Source organism: Eriocheir sinensis, chromosome 50, assembly GCF_024679095.1.
Source record: "Eriocheir sinensis breed Jianghai 21 chromosome 50, ASM2467909v1, whole genome shotgun sequence".
Classification (NCBI taxonomy): Eukaryota; Metazoa; Arthropoda; class Malacostraca; order Decapoda; family Varunidae; genus Eriocheir; species Eriocheir sinensis.
In genome coordinates, this window is record NC_066558.1 from 5,112,896 (window position 1) to 5,134,482 (window position 21,587).

At 44.0% G+C, this 21,587-nt stretch overlaps 1 protein-coding gene and 2 long non-coding RNA genes across 6 annotated transcripts; 1 reads left to right on the forward strand and 2 right to left on the reverse strand.

Moving 5' to 3' along the window:
• The first annotated feature begins 863 nt into the window (after positions 1-863).
• On the forward strand, positions 864-2,839 carry LOC126982292 (uncharacterized). Its single transcript, XR_007735025.1, has 2 exons — positions 864-1,003; positions 1,099-2,839. It is a non-coding gene; the product is annotated as an uncharacterized LOC126982292 (long non-coding RNA).
• On the reverse strand, positions 2,792-19,999 carry LOC126982289 (pseudouridine-5'-phosphatase-like). 4 transcript variants are annotated; one of them, XM_050834283.1, is made up of 4 exons: positions 19,847-19,999; positions 17,547-17,765; positions 4,345-4,577; positions 2,792-3,672 (listed from the first exon to the last, which is right to left on the reverse strand). In XM_050834283.1, exons 1-4 carry the CDS (start codon positions 19,902-19,904, stop codon positions 3,493-3,495), a joined length of 690 nt encoding a protein of 229 aa, XP_050690240.1. In that variant the 5' UTR covers positions 19,905-19,999; the 3' UTR covers positions 2,792-3,492. The 4 variants fall into 4 exon arrangements, with proteins under 4 accessions (XP_050690240.1, XP_050690243.1, XP_050690242.1 ...); XM_050834286.1 differs by lacking the exon at positions 17,547-17,765 and adding an exon at positions 11,123-11,335 and having other exon boundaries at positions 19,847-19,991; XM_050834285.1 differs by lacking the exon at positions 17,547-17,765 and adding an exon at positions 8,504-8,722 and having other exon boundaries at positions 19,847-19,990.
• Positions 6,032-8,494, reverse strand: LOC126982293 (uncharacterized). The gene is made up of 2 exons (XR_007735026.1): positions 7,056-8,494; positions 6,032-6,911 (listed from the first exon to the last, which is right to left on the reverse strand). It is a non-coding gene; the product is annotated as an uncharacterized LOC126982293 (long non-coding RNA).
• Positions 20,000-21,587: the final 1,588 nt, after the last annotated feature.

Sequence of the window (21,587 nt, forward strand, 5' to 3'; positions counted from 1 at the left end):
TTGTTTGTGCAGATTGTTCATTGTATTACAGGAAGGAGAGAATGGAAAACTATGAAAAATAATGGTTGTGGAATGTAATAACCTCATTCAGTTTTTCATTCCTCACTCTGCTAAACCTTCTACTACCCAGAAAACCCCAAACAGACATCAAATTATACAGAAATATGAGTGAGAAGATGTTAGTGTTTTAAGACCCATATTCTCAATCATTTAACCCTGTAGCAGCGGGGATCATGTTTCTTAATGGTCCCCCTAAGCGAGAAAATGAGAAAAAATCACCCCTCACACAAACCATTTCATAATATATGTCAAAGCATTTGTGATCACATTATGTATCATCTATTTTTGGGGGTTTAAATCATGGCACAAATCTGGCCCGTCGCTGCTACACGGTAAAGCAACAAATTTGGCCCGTCACTGCTACCAGGTTAAAGATTTACCCACATTTATTAAGGCTTTTGTAGAGGTTGCAGGTATGTCCATAGGTGGTGTTACAAGTCTGGTGATAGTTTGACAAGGCTTCTACACCATGAAAGTGAAAAACACTCGTGAGAACCCAACCTGCAACCCCTCTTTGAAATATTTACCGAGCCAAAAATGTTTGAGAATTAAGGGCCTAAAGTACACCAAGAACACATGGCCTATTAATTAACCCTTTCCACCTGTGACGCAGATGTCGGCGTCACAGTATGGAAAGGGTCAAGAGGAAATGGAAGAGGTTTAATCCCCTCCTAAACCTCTCAATCCTCCTCTAAATTCCTCTTCCATTTCCTCTTAAAAGGTTTACAAGAGGATTAAGAGGAAATGGAAGAGGTTTAATCCCCTTCTAAACCTCTCAATCCTCCTCTAAATTCCTCTTCCATTTCCTCTTAAAAGGTTTACAAGAGGATTAAGAGGAAATGGAAGAGGTTTAATCCCCTTCTAAACCTCTCAATCCTCCTCTAAATTCCTCTTCCATTTCCTCTTAAAAGGTTTACAAGAGGATTAAGAGGAAATGGAAGAGGTTTAATCCCCTTCTAAACCTCTCAATCCTCCTCTAAATTCCTCTTCCATTTCCTCTTAAAAGGTTTACAAGTGGATTAAGAGGAAATGGAAGAGGATTAAGAGGTTTAGAAGAGGACTAACAGTGACGCCGTTTCACACCCGTCAGATGCCAACATCAGCGTCGCCGGAGTGAAGGGGTTAAGTTAAGCATGTATATTGGTGTATGTTAACAGAGGGTGACAAAACACTACAGCTTCCCCCCTTGTGGCTTTATTACAACAATACATAATCATCTCACTTCATCAACAACAATGGCACTCACAACCCACATAACAACCAACGTCAAGTGCTCGCATAAATATAATTCATTTTTACACCGTTATAAAACTTAAGTTATGGTAGAATTTCATCTCGACACTTCGCCCACTGTTCCGACATGCAATACCAACTAAGCCATGAATAATAGAATACCTGAGAATGTCTACAGGTGGAAATCAAAGTCCTAGGTTAGTGTACCATCGACTACTCTACTGCAGGTACTTGTCAACCGGCCTCTTGCAGACTCCTTACGTTCTTATGTTCCCGAAGGTGTTAAGCCCATATCATTAAACCTATCGGCACCTCAGTTAACCCGTTGGAAAAGCCTGTCGTAGAAGATGCCGAGTTTCGTGGAAGTTTCGTCGTGGAAGATGCTGAATGGGAGCGGCCTCTTTTTGTTGCCCTTGAGCCGCATCCTTTGATATAAAAAAAAGTTCTGTGATCCTAGTGACAGTTTTACATGACTCCTGCGCTGTGAACGGGAAAACTCGACTAAGAAAATCCAGTTAATCTTCTCTGGGGCCTTGGGAAATTGTCATGGTAGGAGCTTAACCCTTAGACGACAGCAGTGTTTAAAGAGTAGCTCCCCACAAAAATGACCTTAGTATCGTAGCATAAACATAGAAGGGAAGGGAAGGGAAGGAAAGGAAAGGATGAGAAGGGGAGGGGAGGGGAGGGAAGGGAAGGAGAAGAGAAGGAAGGGGATGCATAGTTACGCCGCATAATGGATGTTTTAACTATCATCTATATATTCTATCGCAATCTGGAAGTGTTGTTATATTACTGCCACACAAAACTGACTGAAATTTGGACCATCTACATATAGTTCCACCACCGTTTAAGGGGTTAATACATTTCTTAGACTCCCCATAACCCGGTAGCTGCGGGGATCATGTTTCTTAATGGTCCCTCTAAGCGAGAAAAATGAGAAAAAAATCATCACTCACGCAAACCATTTCATAATATATATCAACGCATTTGTGATCAGTTTCGGCATCATCTATTTTTGGGGTTTATATCATGGCACACATTTGGCCCGTCGCTGCTACCGGGTTAGAGGTACTCCCGGCTACTGAGGGGAATGGTTTACCTGTTAGTGTCTACCGGATAGTTTCTAAACACTGTGGGTAAAGTTAAATACGAGTATATGACTGGGTGGGGTTTGCAATTACGGCACTGCATCAACCGTGGTCATACAGCATCAAAGAGGAGAATGGTTTCCTTGTGTCTACCAGATGCTTTCTAAACACTGTGGGTAAAGTAAGTACATGGCTGGGTGGGGTTTGCAATTACGGCACTGCATCAACCGTGGTCATATGGCATCAAAGAGGAGAATGGTTTGCTTGTTAGTGTCTACCGGATACTCTCCATACACTGCGGATGAAGTTCATTGATTGGGGCTGCAACTACTGTGATCATATGGCACCAAACACTCCTGTGGCAATAGTACATCCATGACAATAAAATGGTGTGGATTAGGATGCCCTGACTCTCTCTCTCTCTCTCTCTCTCTCTCTCTCTCTCTCTCTCTCTCTCAATGACACAATTAATAGGGAACACTTTCACTCGACAATATCTCACCTGGGACTCGTTAATAGCTACCTGCACTTCATTCCTGTCTCTCATTTCTCTCACTATTTCCTTGCTTTCCTCTCAACGCACCCTTCATTCCACTACTCCACATTCTCTCCTATCTATTACCACCTTACACTCCACCCCCCATTCCATCTTCAATCCTTTGTACTCTAACTTTTTCCCCAACAAGCCATTATCTAACTGCACTTTTTCCCTCCATTTGCCATTATCTCTTAACTCCTATTACTGGTACTCCTCCTCTCCCTCCTTATCTGGACTCCATTATCTGGTTATTCAAAAGGATGGGGAGGTAAAATGTCTTATCTGCGTCTCTATCTCCATATTTCCTTTTTTGTTTCCTTCAATTTCCGCTCTACACCTGTTTTATCTTCCCTTCTTCACCTCCACCACATCTCAATCATCTCAACTCATCTCGTCTCTTTCATTTCACTTCCTCTCTTCTACTTCTCTACCTCCATCCAGCTTTCCTTCTTTCATCTCATCTCCTCTTTCCTTTCAATCCATTTCCTCTCTCTAACTCACTATCTCGTCTCTCCCCTTCCCTCCTCTTTCCACCTGCATCTCCACCTCTTCTCCTTCCCCCCCACTGCACCCCTACTCCTCATAGGGTGGGAGGCCAAACAGCTCGGGCTTGAAGTCTTCCAGTGAGGCGAGGACCTGCGTGGCACCAGTGGTCAGCTCGGGTTTGAGGCGCGGGTCAGGCACCATCACCACCTGCATGCCTGCCGCCACGGACGCCTCCACACCATTGGGCGCGTCCTCGAACACTAGGCACTGTGGAGGGGGAGGGGAGAGTCAGGTAATAGTGGATAAGGTAATATAAGTTTGCCTGTCTTGTCTTTTCCCTTTTCTTCCCATTCCCTCTCTTGCTCCATTCACACACCTAACCATTTCTTTCCTCCCCTTTTCATCTCTCTCTCCTCCGTCACATATCTTCCTTACCATCTCCCTTTCTCCTCACTACCTCAGATCGTCCCATTTCCTCCCCTCTCCCTCCTTAATTATCTCCCTTCCTCCCCGTTCTTCCCTAAAGGTGACTCCTCTCTGCTCCCTTCTTTCCTCCCCTTCTCCCCAGTTCTCCTCACTACCTCCCTCCTCCCCATCACATACCTTCCCGATCGTCCCATTTCCTCCCTTCTCCCTCCTTAATTATCTCCCTTCCTCCCCGTTCCTCCCTAAAGGTGACTCCTCTCTACTCCCTTCTTTCCTCCCTTTCTCCCCACTTCCTCTGTACTCCCTTTTTACCTCTCCCTTTCTCCTTACTTTCTTACTATCTCCCTTCCTCCCAACTCCCTTCTTTACCCTCCCTTCCTTGCTACCTGCTCCCTAACCATCCCTTTTTTCCCCCACTCCCTAACCATCCTTTTTTTCCCCACTCCCTCTTTCACCCCAATCACACACCTCCCTCCCCACTCACTCACTCCCTCCCTCCTCCCCCCCACACACCTTGGAAGGGTCGGGCTTATCCGGGAAGCGTCCAGCACACACCAGGAAGACATCGGGCGACGGTTTGCCTTGCTTCACCTCAGGGTCGCTGGAGGCCAGGACCACGTGCTTGAACATGGAGATGAACTCGCCGTGGTTGGTTGTCTTGAGGTCGTAGCTGTCCTTGGCGCCCCCGGAGGCTATGGCGATGGGGACCTTGTGCTTGTGGAGGTGACGGACCAGCCGCTCTGCCCCTGGGTGTGGAAAGAGGGCTGGGGACTGGGGGCTTGGTGAGGGGAACTAAGGGACTATGGGAGTGTGTACGAGTGGCTAGGAGACATGATTTTTTGGAGGTTACTAGCGGACTGTGGACTGTATTGGAGTGCATGGGTGAGTTAGTTAGGGGGACTGGGAGACTGTGGACTTTGTAGGGGGACTGTACTGGGGTGGATGGGTGAGTTGGTAAGGGTGGGATTTTGTAGGAAGGACTGGGGACTCGGGGCTTGATAGGGGGGACTGAGGGACTTTGTAGGGGTAATCGGGAAACTGTAGACTGCATTAGGGTAGGAGTGATTGTAGACTAAGGATTAACAAGTGATTTAGTGACTGTTGAATAAGAATAGGGGAAGAGTAAGAGTGAGTGGGTGACTAAGGAAGGATGGATGATGATATGAGTATTTATGAAGGGAGGAAAGGGTCTGAAGCATATTTAAATGGGATGGGGGAATGGGTAATATGTACTAAATCTATTTTCTCTTATCTACTGCAAGAAAAAGTATACATATGTTTTACCGCCAGTACAGACAGGACGGTGAGAAGGTCAGTTTCAGTATATTTCGTGACTAAAAAGCTGTATATTTCATCTTATACAATATGCTTATAAATCTAAAATAAAGCATGTTTGTTAACCCGGTAGCTGCAGGGATCATGATTCTTAAGGGCCCCTCTTAGCGAGAAAAATGAAATCATCACTCATGCAAACCATTTCATAATATATATCAAAGCATTTGTGATCAGTTTATGCATCATCTATTTTGGGGGTTTTATATCATGGCACAAATTTGGCCCGTCGCTGCTACACGGTTAAGACACAAATTTGCCCGTCGCTGGTACACGGTAAAGACACAAATTTGGCCCGTCGCTGCTACACGGTAAAGCCACAAATTTGGCCCATCACTGCTACCGGGTTAATATTATCAGTCAGACAAATAGACAGATCATGCAAAGTATAAGAGAGAAGCAAGGAACTAGAGACAATAAACTTAAGCTTCAGCCCAGGTAAGGTAAACTAGCAAAAGGAGAAAAGTGATACATAAGCAAGGAAAGCAATGGAAATAATACATCATCTGTGGTGGATATTCTAAACTGTGAAAATAAGTCGATAAAGTAATGAGACCCGGAAACTCAGATGTCAAGATTATTAGGTTATCAAGATATTTTTACACGAGATCAACGTCGAATTTTTCCTCAGTTTATGAATCTCGGAAAGACTACACAAAATTTTATACGTGAGATCATCGCCATAATTCCTCCTCAACCGTGATTCCCAAAAGGCGAAACAAAAAGAAGGCGTTTCCATTCCTCTCTCTCCTCAGCAACAAGGGGAAGAGAAACGGTTCTATCAGCAGCAATGGAGGTCACAAAGGGTTATACAGTATCGGCAATGGAGGTCACAAAGGGTTATAGGTCGGCATTATGACATGTTCGCTTCTCACATCAGCTACTTCTAAAGGTCAAAGAAAGGGTTAATCAGGCTCTAATGAGTGTTTCTTCAGGTTCACGGTACAGAAGAGGGATCAAACTACCACCAGGGTCATAAAGCTAATCCTGGAAATGTCCCAAACTCCTGTGAAAGCCTTGTCAAATATGTGAACTTAGGTGACGAAAGGTTTAGCAATACGGCCCATACAGTATCAGCACTGGAGGTCACAAAGGGCTATACAGATCAGCAATGAAGGTCACAAAAGGTTCTATGTCAATGCATGTAAGGAAGGTGAGTACAGCCGCTCCAGTCACTAATACACAGGTACTAATTACAGTGGTTACGTTACAGTTACTAATGTGGGTGCTATTTACTATGCTTAAATTTGCTGGGTGGCCGAGGCTGTTCCTGGACAAGACACATTTCCTCAGCTGTGTTGGTTATCAGATCAGCGAGAAGGAAAACACAATTACAGTCATCCCTCAAATAGTACGGTTTTCAATAGTTCGGTTTCGGTTTTATACGGATTGTCACGGAAGATTTTTTTAGGATTTTTAAATTTCATGCTCGTTGGGAAATTCAAAAATCCTAAAAAAATCTTCTATGAAAATCCACATAAAACCAAAACCGAACTATTGGAAACTGTACTATTTGAGGGACGGCTGTATTCCAAACAAGCAACACTAGCTATCAGGGGCGTGGAGTCAGAGTCGGTAAAAATACTCCCGGCTCCGACTCCTTAACGTAATCATTTATCGTGTAATGTAGTTGTGATTTTTTTTTCTTTCACATTATCTGGATGTTGTCTATATAGAGTACATGTAATTTGGGTGTAAATACATATAAGAAAAGGACCTCAAGAGTCTATTTGGCTATTCACACTAACCTCTTCTTATGGCAAAAGCAATCATGGCGAGCGCTGCAGACTGAAGCCCTCAAGCAAGAATAGACATAAAATCACCCGGCGAAATTTCCCGGAGTCGGAAAATTTAACGCCGACTCCACACCCCTGCTAGCTATCCACACTAACCTCTTCTAGTGGCAAAAGCAATCATGGTGGGCGCTGCAGACTGAAGCCCTCAAACAAGAATAGACACAAAATCACCCTTCATCAAATTTCTTTCCACTGAACGAAAACGAAGACGAACGGAAAGTAAAAGCCAGTCTCTCTTCACAGGTAAGACATTCCAAGGTGTTTAGCCCTTAGACAGCGGCAGTATCTGAAGAGTAGCTCCCCCCATAATGAATGGTCTATATATGGTCACTGCCAACCTTAGGACCGCAGTTAATATAGTTACGCTGCATGAGACGTTTTAACTATCGTCTTCATATAGATTCTACCGCAGTCTGGAAGTGTTATATTTCTGCCATACAAAACTGACTGAGTTCTGGACCGTCTGTGTAGAGTTCCACCGCCGTCTAAGGGTTAGTGACTGGCAATAAGCAGCCTGGATGTGAGCGATGGGTGCTGGGCGAGGGGATGAGCAAGGGAATGGACTAAGGGAATAAGGAGATGCAAGCAATGGGTGAAAGGTTGACTCAGTACAGTGATTGTGGGAGACCAGGATAGGGACTTTTTTTTTTTTTACAACAGAGACGGCTCAAGGGCAACAAAAAGTGAAAAAAAATAAAAAAGGATGCTACTTGCCACTCCCATAATAAACAAGAGCAACAAAAAGTGAGAAAAAAAAAAAAAGCCTGCTACTTGCCGCTCCCATAACAACCAAAAGTAAAGAGTAGCCAAGAGAGGTCAATTTCGGTGTCATACATTGGAGCAATCATATATAGCCTTGAACATCACTACATATAAACATCAACCTACACTATGGCCATGATTCCAAACATATACAAAGCAATGCATCATGGTTATTCTTGGCGGCAACGGTTACAGCATGTTCAAAGCTCACCACAGGCAGTTCACACACCCATTAGTCTGTCGTGCACTGTTACCACTACGAGGGCGAGGGTCAGCAGCCACGTCCAAGTGCGGCACAAGAAACAGCCAAACCAGTATAGCCAACGTGTTTCAGAGTATTGTATCTACCTTGGTTTTTCATTTTAGTCCGGTATTCTTCACAAAGGGTTATACGTCAATGCATGTAAGGAAGGTGAGTACAGGCGCTCCAATCACTAATATGTTACAGTTACTAATGTGGGTGGTATTTACGATGCTTAAATTTGCTGTGTGGCCGAGACTGTTCCTGGGCAAGACACATTTCCTCTGTCTCATTAAGGGAACTCTGGGTCTGGGTTTATATCAATGTTCTGTTTACCTTTGATGACCATTCATGGATTTCAATATTAAAAATGATGCTTTGAACGTACATGTCGCAAGGATACAAGGCATGGGTGTAAGCTGAGGCGTATTAGCTGATTAACGAGCCTACCATGCATACAGTCTGAGGGTGTAGGGAAGGAGCGCAGAGCTGTGAGTGTCAAACAAGGGTGCAGAGGAGGTGCCAGAGCCGGGCGAAGTACCTGGCATGAAGGGTGTGTCAGCGAACGCCCCGGGGTAGAGCGCAAACATATTCTCCATGTAATCCTCGGGGCTGATGTCCAGTTTGTACTCCCGGCAGATGTTCCGGCACAACTCAATGCAGCTGCGGCCCATCTCGTCCATCAGCCTCTCCCAGGTGATGGTGTGACCGTAGGGTGCCAGAAGACGGACGTGCAGGCCCAAGTAGATGCCCACCGTGTCTGCAAGCACCAACCGTGGGCGTGAGTGCCAAGTGGGCTGTGTTAGGCACTCTGCAAGCACTGAGGGTCCTTCCACAGGTCCTCTGATGTTAGCTTCCCACCAATCAGTGACCTCAGTGCCATGTCCAGAGGCTTCAAGACAGGTCGTGAGGGTGGAGCTTCAAATATTGGGTCACGGTAAGAAATTTCTGAAGAATGTTCATCTTGAGGCACTCCAGCACCAGCCAGGGAGGTCAGTGCCAAGTGGGATGTGGTGGGTGCCTCAGTGTCCCAGGGAATAGGTGAGTGCCATTGTTTTGTGGCACCACCGAGGGCCAAGTCTCTTCTGGCACACTTCATTACCCTTGGCACTAAATATAAGGGTGCATGCCACTGTCTTGAAAGCCTAAGCAGCTTCGTGGGGTCATTTTTATTTTTTTTCTGGCGCGTCGTAAACGCCCTCATCACTAAATGTTTCATGCACTTGTTTTCACTTTCTTTCCTTCTTCTAATTAATGTCTGAAACTGAGAAAAGTCGTTTATCCTGAGCTGAAAGTGATCTATGAAGTACTTTTAATTTTTCTAATCTCCTCTTGTCCTTCACATCTATTCTGTGTTTGGCCCATTTCCTCAGTGACACAAATATCATGGTGAGCTTCTGAGACTCTCCCTCGCTCTTTTGGCAGAAGCAGATGCATACTCATTTAGGGTAGGCGGTGGCTGAACTGGTAGCGTTCTGGGCCCACATTCACCGCGTGATGGACGACGCAGGTTCGAATCCCCACACTACCACCTCGGATTTTTCAGTCACCGCCGAGTGGCTTAAAACTACCCACATGCTGTCCTGAAGACCACCCATCAACCCGGACTCTAGAGGAAGCCGTCCAAGCGAATCAAGAACGAGTTCCGGGGGGCAGCATGAGCCAGTGCAAGATGGCGCCACTATAAACACTCGCCTGCGCCAGAACGGGCTGGGCCGATCATCAGGCCCCACCTGGAAGAAGCCTTGGGCCGACCATCAGGCCCCTCCGGGAAGATGCCTACCGGCGCAATAGGCAGCAACGTAAAAAAAAAAAAAAAAAATTTGAGTCCACACCCACTGATGCTCAAATTAATGGGAGGGAAATAACTGCTGGAGGTGTTGATGGTGTTGCCTTTGTTTGAGATCTGAACTTGACCCATAACCAAGAAATTAGGATAGATTAGAACCGAGCCACAACCAAGGAAAAGATAAGAACCGAGCCACAACCAAGGAAAAGATAAGAACCGAGCCACAACCAAGAAAAGGATTAGAACTGAGCCACAACCAAAAAATTGAAAGAACAAGAAAAAGAACAGGGAAATAAGGATAGATTAGGAAGAATGAGTCAAGAATAAGGCACAGTCGAGAAGCCATGAGGAATAAAAAAAAATAAAAAAATGTTCCATACTAATTGTGTTCTTGTGTAATAGTAGATGAAAAGTAACTGGACTTAAACCACACCACTGCAAGGGACCTAAGAGATTATCAGCAGAATAAGACCCTTCAAGTAACAGCAGCACAAGACGAAGCAAGCAAGAGAAGATGGCGCCACTATAAACACTTGCCTGCGCCATGACGGGCTGGGGCCAACTACCATCTAGGCCCCTCAAGAGAAGCCTACTACCTGTGCTCTAGGCGTACATGTAAAATAAAAAAAATAAAAAAAGCAGAGGACACAAAACAAAGGGAAAAAGTCCGCCTAAAACCCACACCAAAGCAATGCCATCAATGACTTCCCAAATTGTGAACCTCCAAGAATACCACCACAAGAGTAACGGAAGGGGCGGAAAACACTCTAGAGGCCGAGACATCCTCCGTGAATGTGTTGTACCCGTCGGCAAGAGGCGGCAACAGGAGTGAAGCATAATAAGAACCAAGAGGATAAAAAAATCAACACTAAGAGTTTTACCAGAATGAGTATGTTAGGTGCAAGTGCAAGCCATGGGTATAGGGTGAGGTGTCTGCTGATGGATAAGCCTACTGTGCAATATGAACGGAGGGTGTAGGCAATGAGTGCAGAGATGTGAATGCGCAGTAACACATAGTCACACATAGCCGAACTGCTTCCGAACTTTTTTCCTTTCCGATTCCAGTCTGAAAGTTTCATGTCGAAGGAAATATTCGGTCAACTTTCCACAATCGTTTTTGAATCAGACGAACACATGCCGAACAGTCCGAATCAGTGCCCGAATGCAAAGTGAATGATTCGGATTCAAATTCAGCTATGTGTGACTCGGGTATAAGGGATGCAGGAGCCAGGGTGGAAAGTACAGAGCATAAGGGGTGTGCTGATGCTATGCTGATGAATAACCTCACTGTGCAATACAAACTGAGGGTGTAGACAGAGAGCGCAGAGATGTGGATGTACAGTAAAGGGTGTGTGAGCCAGGGCAGAGTACCTGACATGAGGGGCGTGCCAGGGAACACCTCGGGGTACAGATCACGCAGCCTCCTGTTGTACTCCTTGGGGCTGATGTCCAGTTTGTAGTCTCGGCAGAAGTTGCAACTCACCTCCATGGCACTGCGGCCCATCTCACCCATCAGCCTCTCCCAGGTGATGGTGTGGGGTGCCAGAACCCGGGTGTGTGCCTCCAGGTAAATGCCCACTGTGTCTGCAAGCACCAACCGTGGGTGTGAGTGCCAAGTGGACTGTGACGAGCCCTGATGTGCCACTGTTCTCAGGCACTCTGCAGGCCCTCTGGTGTTACTTTCCCATCAGTCATCAGGGTCAGTGCCATATGGGATGAAGCAGGTGTGACCGAGTGCCAGGTTAGGGAGTGCCAATGTCCCGTGGCACACTAGTACATGGTTCTGCCAAGTAAAGGTCATGTCTCAGTCCTGCATCGCAAAAGCCTACTCGATGGGTCACCACTCCTTCACGTGTAGATAACTAAACACCAGACAAAAGTGGAAGATTTTAGAGGTGCGAGTCGTGGCTCTGTTTCCGTTTCTGTTGAATAATACACAGGGTAGCTGGGTTGGCGCATAACACACCTATATGAGGCTAAGCAATTCGCCTCACTTCTCAGGAGTCTGGGTTCTAGGCCTGAGCAAGTTGTGGGAAAAAAATTCTATCATCATCATCATTTCATCAACACCTACTCCAAGGAGCGTCCACCAGGGGATGGCCACGGCAGAAGAGTTTCCATCTCTCTCTATCCAGACACTCCCTCCTTGCCTGCTCAAAGTTTCTCACGGATCAGGCAAGGAGGGAGTGTTTGGATAGAGAAAGATGGAAACTCTTTTTTCTATCCTGAGTAGATTAATTTTCCATTTGACAAGACGTATGGTGACAGACTTCAAAGGCCAGCCTGTTGTGGGCTAACGGGGCCCTGAGACTACTTGTATTCTTGTGTCTATAGGAGATGACAGCGAGGAAATGGTGAGGAGACTTCTAAAGAGCTGGGCGGTGAAGAGCTGTGGGCCATGGCAGGCAGAGTTCTTGTATTCCCATGTTAGTCTAGATGTGAAGTACCCAAATGAGACTCCACCAATGCAAGGGAACTGATAGACTGCCCGAGACTGAGGGTCGTATTTTAAAACATTTCGTCGCCCAAGTTCACATATTTGACATGGCTTTCATAGGAGCTGTAGGCCTTTCCAGGGGTAGTTTTATGACCCCGGTGGTAGTTTGACCCTTCTTCTGTGCCATGAACCTTAAAAAACACTCATGAAGACCCGATTGATCCCCTCTTTGACCCATAGAAATAGTCGATGTGAGAAGCGATGGGGTCTTAAAATACAGCCCTGAAGACATTTAAGTACTGGGCCACCACGAGATGAACCAGGAGCAGCCGAGGGAAAACAAAAAAGACTATGAAAGGAAAAAAGGACCGCTCTCCAACCGAAATTGTCCTATCTTTCGGCCACTCCTCAGGACTCTTGTAGGAGCAGTGAGAAGCAGGCTTTTTTTTTTCATTATTGTTTTCTTTTTTTGCCCTTGAAATGCCTCCTCTGCTGTATATTGAAAAAAATGTCCACATAAAAGCCATGCCCATTCAGTGCCATCAGCAGACTTCCCCAAAAACTGAGAACCTTCAAGCATACCACAGGAAGAGGACAAAACTAACGGACTCTTGAGGGCAGGAAATCCACGCAAAATGTGCTGTACCTGTACTTTCAAAGGCCGGGCTGTTGTGGACTTACTGGGCTCTCTGTCTATACATGCATTCTTGTGTCTAGAGGAGATGACAGCGAGGAGATAGTTATGAGACTTTTAAAGAGCTGGGCGGTGAGAGGAAGGAAAAATGAGGATAAAATGAAGGAAAAGATGAAAGGAGACAAGAGGATACAAAACCAACATTCCATAATATCCTTCCCCAAGAGGAACAGGCAAGAGGAAACAAGAGTAACCAAAGAACATACAGTACACCTATAACTCTAGAGGTGGGAGATCGACCTATATAAGCTTTCCTGTATATACCAAGTGTAGGAAACATGGACTAATAGACCAAAACCAGAACTCCTTAACCCCTTGACTGCAGATTTCCTACAAGAAGACATCACCAAGCAACAGGAATGGAACAAAAAGTGGCTGCTACAATTCAATGAAGAAAATTGTAAAGTCATGCACCTTGGGAGGGGATGTCCAGCATACCAATACCACATGGGAAACACTCCACTATCCACCACAGAGGCAGAGAAAGACATGGGAGTGTATGTTACCAGGGTACCAGTGAAGGGATATCCAGCACACCAATACCACATGGGAAACACTTCACTATCCACCACAGAGGCAGAGAAAGACCTGGGAGTGTATGTCACCAGGCTACCAGTGAAGGGATATCCAGCATACCAATACCACATGGGAAACACTCCACTATCCACCACAGAAGCAGAGAAAGACCTGGGAGTGTATGTTACCAGGCTACCAGTGAAGGGATATCCAGCATACCAATACCACATGGGAAACACTCCACTATCCACCACAGAGGCAGAGAAAGACCTGGGAGTGTATGTTACCAGGCTACCAGTGAAGGGATATCCAGCACACCAATACCACATGGAAAACACTCCACTATCCACCACAGAGGCAGAGAAAGACCTAGGAGTGTATGTTACCAGGCTACCAGTGAAGGGATATCCAGCATACCAATACCACATGGGAAACACTCCACTATCCACCACAGAGGCAGAGAAAGACCTGGGAGTGTATGTTACCAGGCTACCAGTGAAGGGATATCCAGCATACCAATACCACATGGGAAACACTCCACTATCCACCACAGAGGCAGAGAAAGACCTGGGAGTGTATGTTACCAGGATACCAGTGAAGGCGAAATCCGTGCCAATCGCAGCGGACGGGTTAAGAGCACAAAACCCACCCAGGACAAGCCTCAGTACCTGGCAAAAGCTCAGCAGAGGGGAAGAGAGCCTTGTGGTGCCCAGTGACCATCTCAAGGTACTGCTGGACTGAGAGGGGGAGGGCAAGTGCGTCGATGATACGTGTAGCTGACTCTTCCTTCTTCAGGCCCATGCAGCGTGCCTTCAACTCCCATGGGTAGTCCTTGCCATAGGGTGCGGCAACGGCCTGTATTGACTCCGTGCATAGCCGTTCGGTGTCTGTGTGTTTGTGTGTACGGGCTTAGTAGATTGATTAAGGTGAATGAGGTGATTGAGGTGAGTGTGGAGGCTTTTCAAAATGAGTAGAGAAGCAAGCTGTCCCTCTCTTCCCTTGTTGTGGCTGGTGGATGAATGGACGGAGAGAGCGGAATGGAAACACAACCGAAACTTCCTTCGACTGACTACACGAAGAATCAAAATGCTCATCCAAACTTCCCTTGATTGACAGACATGAAGAATCAAAATGCTCATTCAAACTTCCCTTGATTGACTGACACGAAGAATCAAAATGCTCATTCGAACTTCCCTTGATTGACTGACACGAAGAATCAAAATGCTCATCCAAACTTCCCTTGATTGACTGACACGAAGAATCAAAATGCTCATCCAAACTTCCCTTGATTGACTGACACGAAGAATCAAAATGCTCATCCAAACTTCCCTTGATTGACTGACACGAAGAATCAAAATGCTCATCCAAACTTCCCTTGATTGACTGACACGAAGAATTAAAATGCTCATCCAAACTTCCCTTGATTGACTGACACGAAGAATCAAAATGCTCATCCAAACTTCCCTTGATTGACTGACACGAAGAATCAAAATGCTCATCCAAACCTCCCTTGATTGACTGACACGAAGAATCAAAATGCTCATCCAAACTTCCCTTGATTGACTGACACGAAGAATTAAAATGCTCATCCAAACTTCCCTTGATTGACTGACACGAAGAATCAAAATGCTCATCCAAACTTCCCTTGATTGACTGACACGAAGAATCAAAATGCTCATCCAAACTTCCCTTGATTGACTGACACGAAGAATCAAAATGCTCATCCAAACTTCCCTTGATTGACTGACATGAAGAATCAAAATGCTCATCCAAACTTCCCTTGATTGACTGACACGAAGAATTAAAATGCTCATCCAAACTTCCCTTGATTGACTGACACGAAGAATTAAAATGCTCATCCAAACTTCCCTTGATTGACTGACACGAAGAATTAAAATGCTCATTCGAACCTCCCTTGATTGACTGACACGAAGAATCAAAATGCTCATCCAAACTTCCCTTGATTGACTGACATGAAGAATCAAAATGCTCATCCAAACTTCCCTTGATTGACTGACACGAAGAATTAAAATGCTCATCCAAACTTCCCTTGATTGACTGACACGAAGAATCAAAATGCTCATCCAAACTTCCCTTGATTGACTGACACGAAGAATTAAAATGCTCATCCAAACTTCCCTTGATTGACTGACACGAAGAATCAAAATGCTCATCCAAACTTCCCTTGATTGACTGACACGAAGAATCAAAATGCTAATCCATACTTCCTTGATTGACTGACACGAAGAATTAAAATGCTCATCCAAACTTCCCTTGATTGACTGACACGAAGAATCAAAATGCTCATCCAAACTTCCCTTGATTGACTGACACGAAGAATCAAAATGCTCATCCAAACTTCCCTTAATTGACTGACATGAAGAATCAAAATGCTCATCCAAACTTCCCTTGATTGACTGACACGAAGAATTAAAATGCTCATCCAAACTTCCCTTGATTGACTGACACGAAGAATCAAAATGCTCATCCAAACTTCCCTTGATTGACTGACACGAAGAATCAAAATGCTCATCCAAACTTCCCTTGATTGACTGACACGAAGAATCAAAATGCTCATTCGAACTTCCCTTGATTGACTGACACGAAGAATCAAAATGCTCATTCAAACTTCCCTTCTGTGGTGTTGAGAGAGGTATAGAAAGCACAATCCAACCTTTCTTGAATGATAGAGAAAATAAGAATAGAAGAGGTCACATCAAAACTTCACAAGCATGACAGAGGAAGGAATAAAAAATAAATATAACTTCAAACATTCATCGCACGACAGAAAAAGAAATAGAAGTTAGCAACATCAAAACTTCCATTGAGTGATGCAGAGAAAGGAAAAAATAACATCCTGATGTAACATATTTTTATCTGAATGTCTTTTTCCCTTTTTATTTCTTTTCATATTTTCATTTTTTTACTCATTTTATTTTATTTTACTTTATTTTTTTTCATTGGGGCCAGAAATAAGTGTGTGTGTGTGTGTGTGTGTGTGTGTGTGTGTGTGTGTGTGTGTGTGTGTGTGTGTGTGTGTGTGGGTAACTCAAGAGAAAGAGAAAGGAATAGAAAGCAAATCCAAAACTTCCTCACACGAAGGAGAACAAGAAATTGAAAAAAACATTAAACTAACAAAATAAGCCTGAAAGTTAGACAAGACACATGAAATAAAGGAGAAGCCAAAACAAGCATGCTACCGTACATCACAGACTTTCAAGGCAGCAGAAAACGAGGAGGAAACAAGAACCATTGAACAGACCAATGTACACCACAGACCCTTGAACAGAGAAATGATTACCAACACCATTAAACAGACACCACATCAAAAACTTCCAAGGTAGAAAGTAAAATAAAAAGATAACACTAACAGGAGCCATCAAAGGGTAAAAAATAAATAAATAAATAAATAAATAAATAAATAAATAAAAAATAGTACCCCTAAGACAATATAAACTTAATGTAGTGAAGAAATACGTCCCGAATAAAGAGGATAAACACTAAAACAAAAGACAACATTAACTCGGTAGCAGCGGGGATCATGTTTCTTAAAGGTCCCTCTAAGCGAGAAAAATGAGAAAAAACCATCACTCACACAAACCATTTCATAATACTATATATCAATGCATTTGTGATCGGTTTATGTATCATCTGTTTTGGGGGGGTTTATATCATGGCACAAATTTGGCCCGTCACTGCTACATGGTAAAGCCACAAATTTGGCCCGTCGCTGCTACACGGTAAAGCCACAAATTTGGCCCATTGCTGCTACACGGTAAAGCCACAAATTTGGCCCGTCGCTGCTACACGGTAAAGCCACAAATTTGGCCCGTCGCTGCTACACGGTAAAGCCACAAATTTGGCCCATTGCTGCTACACGGTAAAGCCACAAATTTGGCCCGTCGCTGCTACCGGGTTAAGAGGTAAAATGAAAAGATGAAAAACTAACCTGAACATAAAAGAAATTAAAGCAAAAAATCTAACCTATAAGAAACTAAGTGAAGTAAAATACGAACTCATAGGAAATAAATTGAAGCAAAGAATTCAACGGTTCAACCCAAACACAAGCATAAGCAAGAGACAGGAAGAAATACCAATACCGACACCTCTCTCGCCCCTTCTCCCTCCCTCTCTCTCCCTCCCCGTACCTGGCAGCAACTTGGCCGTGGGGAAGAAAACGGTATAGTGTTGGGCAATCTGGTCTAGGTACTGCTCAACGGTGAGGGGCAGGTCGAGGTCGTCAATGATGATCTGCGCACTCTGATGTCCCTTCATGCCCATGCACTTCACCTTAATGTCCCAGGTGTAAGTCTTGTCGTAGGGCGTGACAAGGGCCTGGGTGGACTCTGTGTATAGCCTCTCGGTGTCTGTGTTAGGCGAGGTGTGTATGGATTTAGTGGTGCTGTGTGTGTGTGTGTGTGTGTGTGTGTGTGTGTGTGTGTGTGTGTGAGGTCAGGACAGCCCCCGGCCACGACAGTCCTTCCTGATTGCCCTACCTAACGGCCCCACAAATACCATGACAGCCCCCACCACATACTGAATTAATATAATATAGACATCTCATCTGGGGTTAATACATCATTTGTTGTATTTTGGTCTCTGAATAAAGTAGTGCAACAGCTAAGCTTCCAAAAAAATAAACTTCTTCATATTGATTTAAATAGCTTGAATGCAGCCTAGGACATTGCGTCTTGGCAGCAGGACACAGGTTTAGCTCAGATTTAGTACAGGTTATATTTATGAAGGTGATTGTTTACGATAAATAAGTGATACACTTTGGGCAGTGCCATCGTTGTCACTGTCGGCAGAGTAGGCTACAATAATATTAATACTCCTTGCCCAAAAGTTGATAAATATCTTGTCAGGACATTACTCAGAAAGGTGTAGGCATAATGTCGATGTGGGAGGGAAGGATATTGCCCCGTCTGATCCATGATGAATTTTGTATCAAAAGCTGTCAGGGGGCCATCATAGTATGCGTGAGAGGCTGTCAGGGAGGACCGTCATGGGGGGCCATTCTGGTCAGGGGCTGTCTTGACTGTAATTCAGTTTTCTTTCAAAAATATTCAACTTGAAAAACACAGAAATAAACCGCTCTGAAATATAATGCAGACTGATGACCCTCCCAGACAGCACCAGAGGACAGGCTGACAGGGGAGGAAGGCATCACTTTGGAACACTGAGGCACCGGTCAGTAACCTTGCTGGGGCCAGCCTCACACAGGGTGCCCGCAGTGACATAATTACACAACAGAAGGGCATCTCTCTGATACTGCCATCCTTTACTAATGATGACATACAACAGGTCTGTCATTACACCTGGATATATCAACAAAAATTAATATTACCCAAACACATTGCACAGAATCCCTTCTTTTAACCCGTACAGTGTTTAGTACGTATATGTATGTACCTCTTAGGGAAGTGTCTAGTATGTATATATACGCATGCTCTTTTCAGGGCTTATACGTCCTTTCTTATTGTTTGTGTATGTAACATTGTATATTGACAGTAAAGAGGAATAGTTTGACAAGTTTTCGTATTTTTAAATGGATGTTAATGGGACTTTCTGTACATTTGTCTGCATTCCAACAAAAGTTATTATTCAAGAAGGTAAGTTACTTTCTTCTAGGTAATTACTCCTTGGTCCTGTAATCAGTAAGGCATGTGGAATTGTAAATTACGGTTCAGAGTAATTGGAAATGAAAACTGATCATAGGAAGCTTCATAGTATTATGTTGATTTCTCGACCTCATTTGAAATGCGTATTAGTCGATTTCATGCTCCCCCACACAAAAAACCCGAGTTCCCACAGGCCCCCCAAGATCGTTTAGGGAAGGGGATAGGCATAACTTGAGAGGCATAACTCGAAAAGTAGACATTTGACGGAAAAGGTACAAAATCGTGCAATTCACAACATCTATCACCAGAAAAACATGAACCATGCAAGAAAATCGTTGGTTGGGTGAAACTGTAAATTGTCCTTTTTTTTTTACATTTTTGGGGGCAAATAAAAAAATATGAAAAAAGTGCAAACTGGCATGACCCCATCTATGACACTAGACGACACTGTACGGGTTAAGCGTGACAGCATCAGGGCAATGTGTTACTACAGTCTCCCTGGTCTCAGTCTCCACCAAAACAGTCAAACAATATCATCCTGTTATTTATAATGGTACTTGACTAACGAACAAAAACTTACTGACGGATATAAGCATAGACAACACTACATACCGAAACAACATATTTAACAAACCCCATCAGTAATAATCGTGAGCAGAACCATTAAATTAGCCTCTCTATCCCTCCCGTGACCTCTGACCCCGAGACACATTCCTGAAGGTGAAAAAAAGTTAAAATGATATGTCACACCCAACACGCCGCCCCCCTGTAGTACCCTTCCCCCGGCCCTCCCTGGTCAAAATATCATATCAGCGGCAGCACATTACCCAGCAGCAGGCCGTCCATGTCGAAGATAACGTGGGTCACCGGCGTAAGGGAGGCCATGGCTGGAAGGAAGGAAGGACAGGTGGCGGCCGGCGAAGATGAACTTGAACTTGACGTCACAGGTGGTGGGACTCTGGGACCGTGCAACGTTGCCAGATTGTCGTACTCAAGCTCTTATATTTACCAACTTCCGGCCCCAAAACTCTCTCCTGGGCGCCAGTAACTAGATCCATTTATATTTATCGTTAAAATGGTTAGTTTCTGATGTTTCTTGGCAATAGTTAGGCGTCAGAAATCGGTAAATACTATGCACTGAGTACGATAGTCTGGCAACGGTTCACGGTGAGAGAACAATAACACAACAGTCGTTCACTCGTTTCCACGGGACCACGAACACGCAACAGTTGTTCACTCTTTTCGACAGGATTGATTTTTATTTAATCATCTAAAATAGTCAAGTTCCATCTAAAGTATAATATTATTGGTATTCCTAATATCGTCACCTTCATAAACAAACTATTTTTTTTATTTTATTTAGGGGCGAGTGTCAAAAACTCTTCTTCAACACTTTTATATAATCTCATAAAGCGAATGAAAAACTGAAACATTTTTGTCGATTTTCCGAAAAGTAGGAGAAAATGACAGGCAGTTAATTTATGAAGGTGACGATACAGCTGTTATTCATAGTTTCGAAGCTTCATTGAACGTAAAGCACTCTCAAAACTCCTTACAATAGCTATTCAGTCCCTCAAAATATTTATAGTTGAACTCCATCTGCATATTAATTATATACCAGAATATAGCTTATTTTAACCGTTACACATTCACTTTTCACCTATACAATATTATTATGTGATTGTTTTTAACGAAACTACAAAATTATCCACAGTTTCGAATTTCTCCTCGTGTTCATTGTCAAACTAGCGTGTTGCCATCATCATATTACCTAGTTTGTCTCTTATTTCGAGCTTATATGTATTTACCTTCCTTCTTACCTCACATCTTTCAAATCAGCACTTTCCGTACGTTATGGCTTCAATTTGCACACAATCTCGCAATTATGAGCGTTTTCACTGTTTCCAACCTTTCTTGTTTCTCGTTGTCAAACTATATAAGCTTAACCATCTCGCCTGCCATACCACCTTTTACCCCTTATTGGGAACTCGAATCTAATACATATTTGACCGTATTACTAAACATTTCGGCGCCTAAGCACACATATTTGTTCAAGGCTTTCGTAGGAGTTTTGGGGTTATTTCCAGTAGTTTTATGACCCTGGTAGTAGTTTGACCCTTCTTCTGTACCATGAACCTAAAGAAACACTTATCAGAACGCGATTGAACCCTTCTTTGACCTTTAGAAATAGTTGAGGTGAAAAGCGAGAGGGTCTTACAATGTCGCTCCTAATCTCTTCTTTCCTGACTAATACCATATCGATCTACAACTGATCCTATGTCCTTCGGTTTCAAAGTCTCCACATAGAACGCGCTCGTGATAAGAATATAGCTACTCTCGAGTCTTCCGGTTCGTTAATTTTCATCGGCAATCACCTTGTTACAATCACACCACTTTTTCCACGCTCACTAGAGGCATAATTAACAAAAATACACTAATGACCGATAATGAAGTATAGTAAAGCTGTAAAGTTAGATGTACGATATATAGCTGCGCGTGGCCTCAGCGCTCATCTACGTTACATTTGCCATTGCGTTTTGAGTTATATGACCGATCTATTTAACTGAC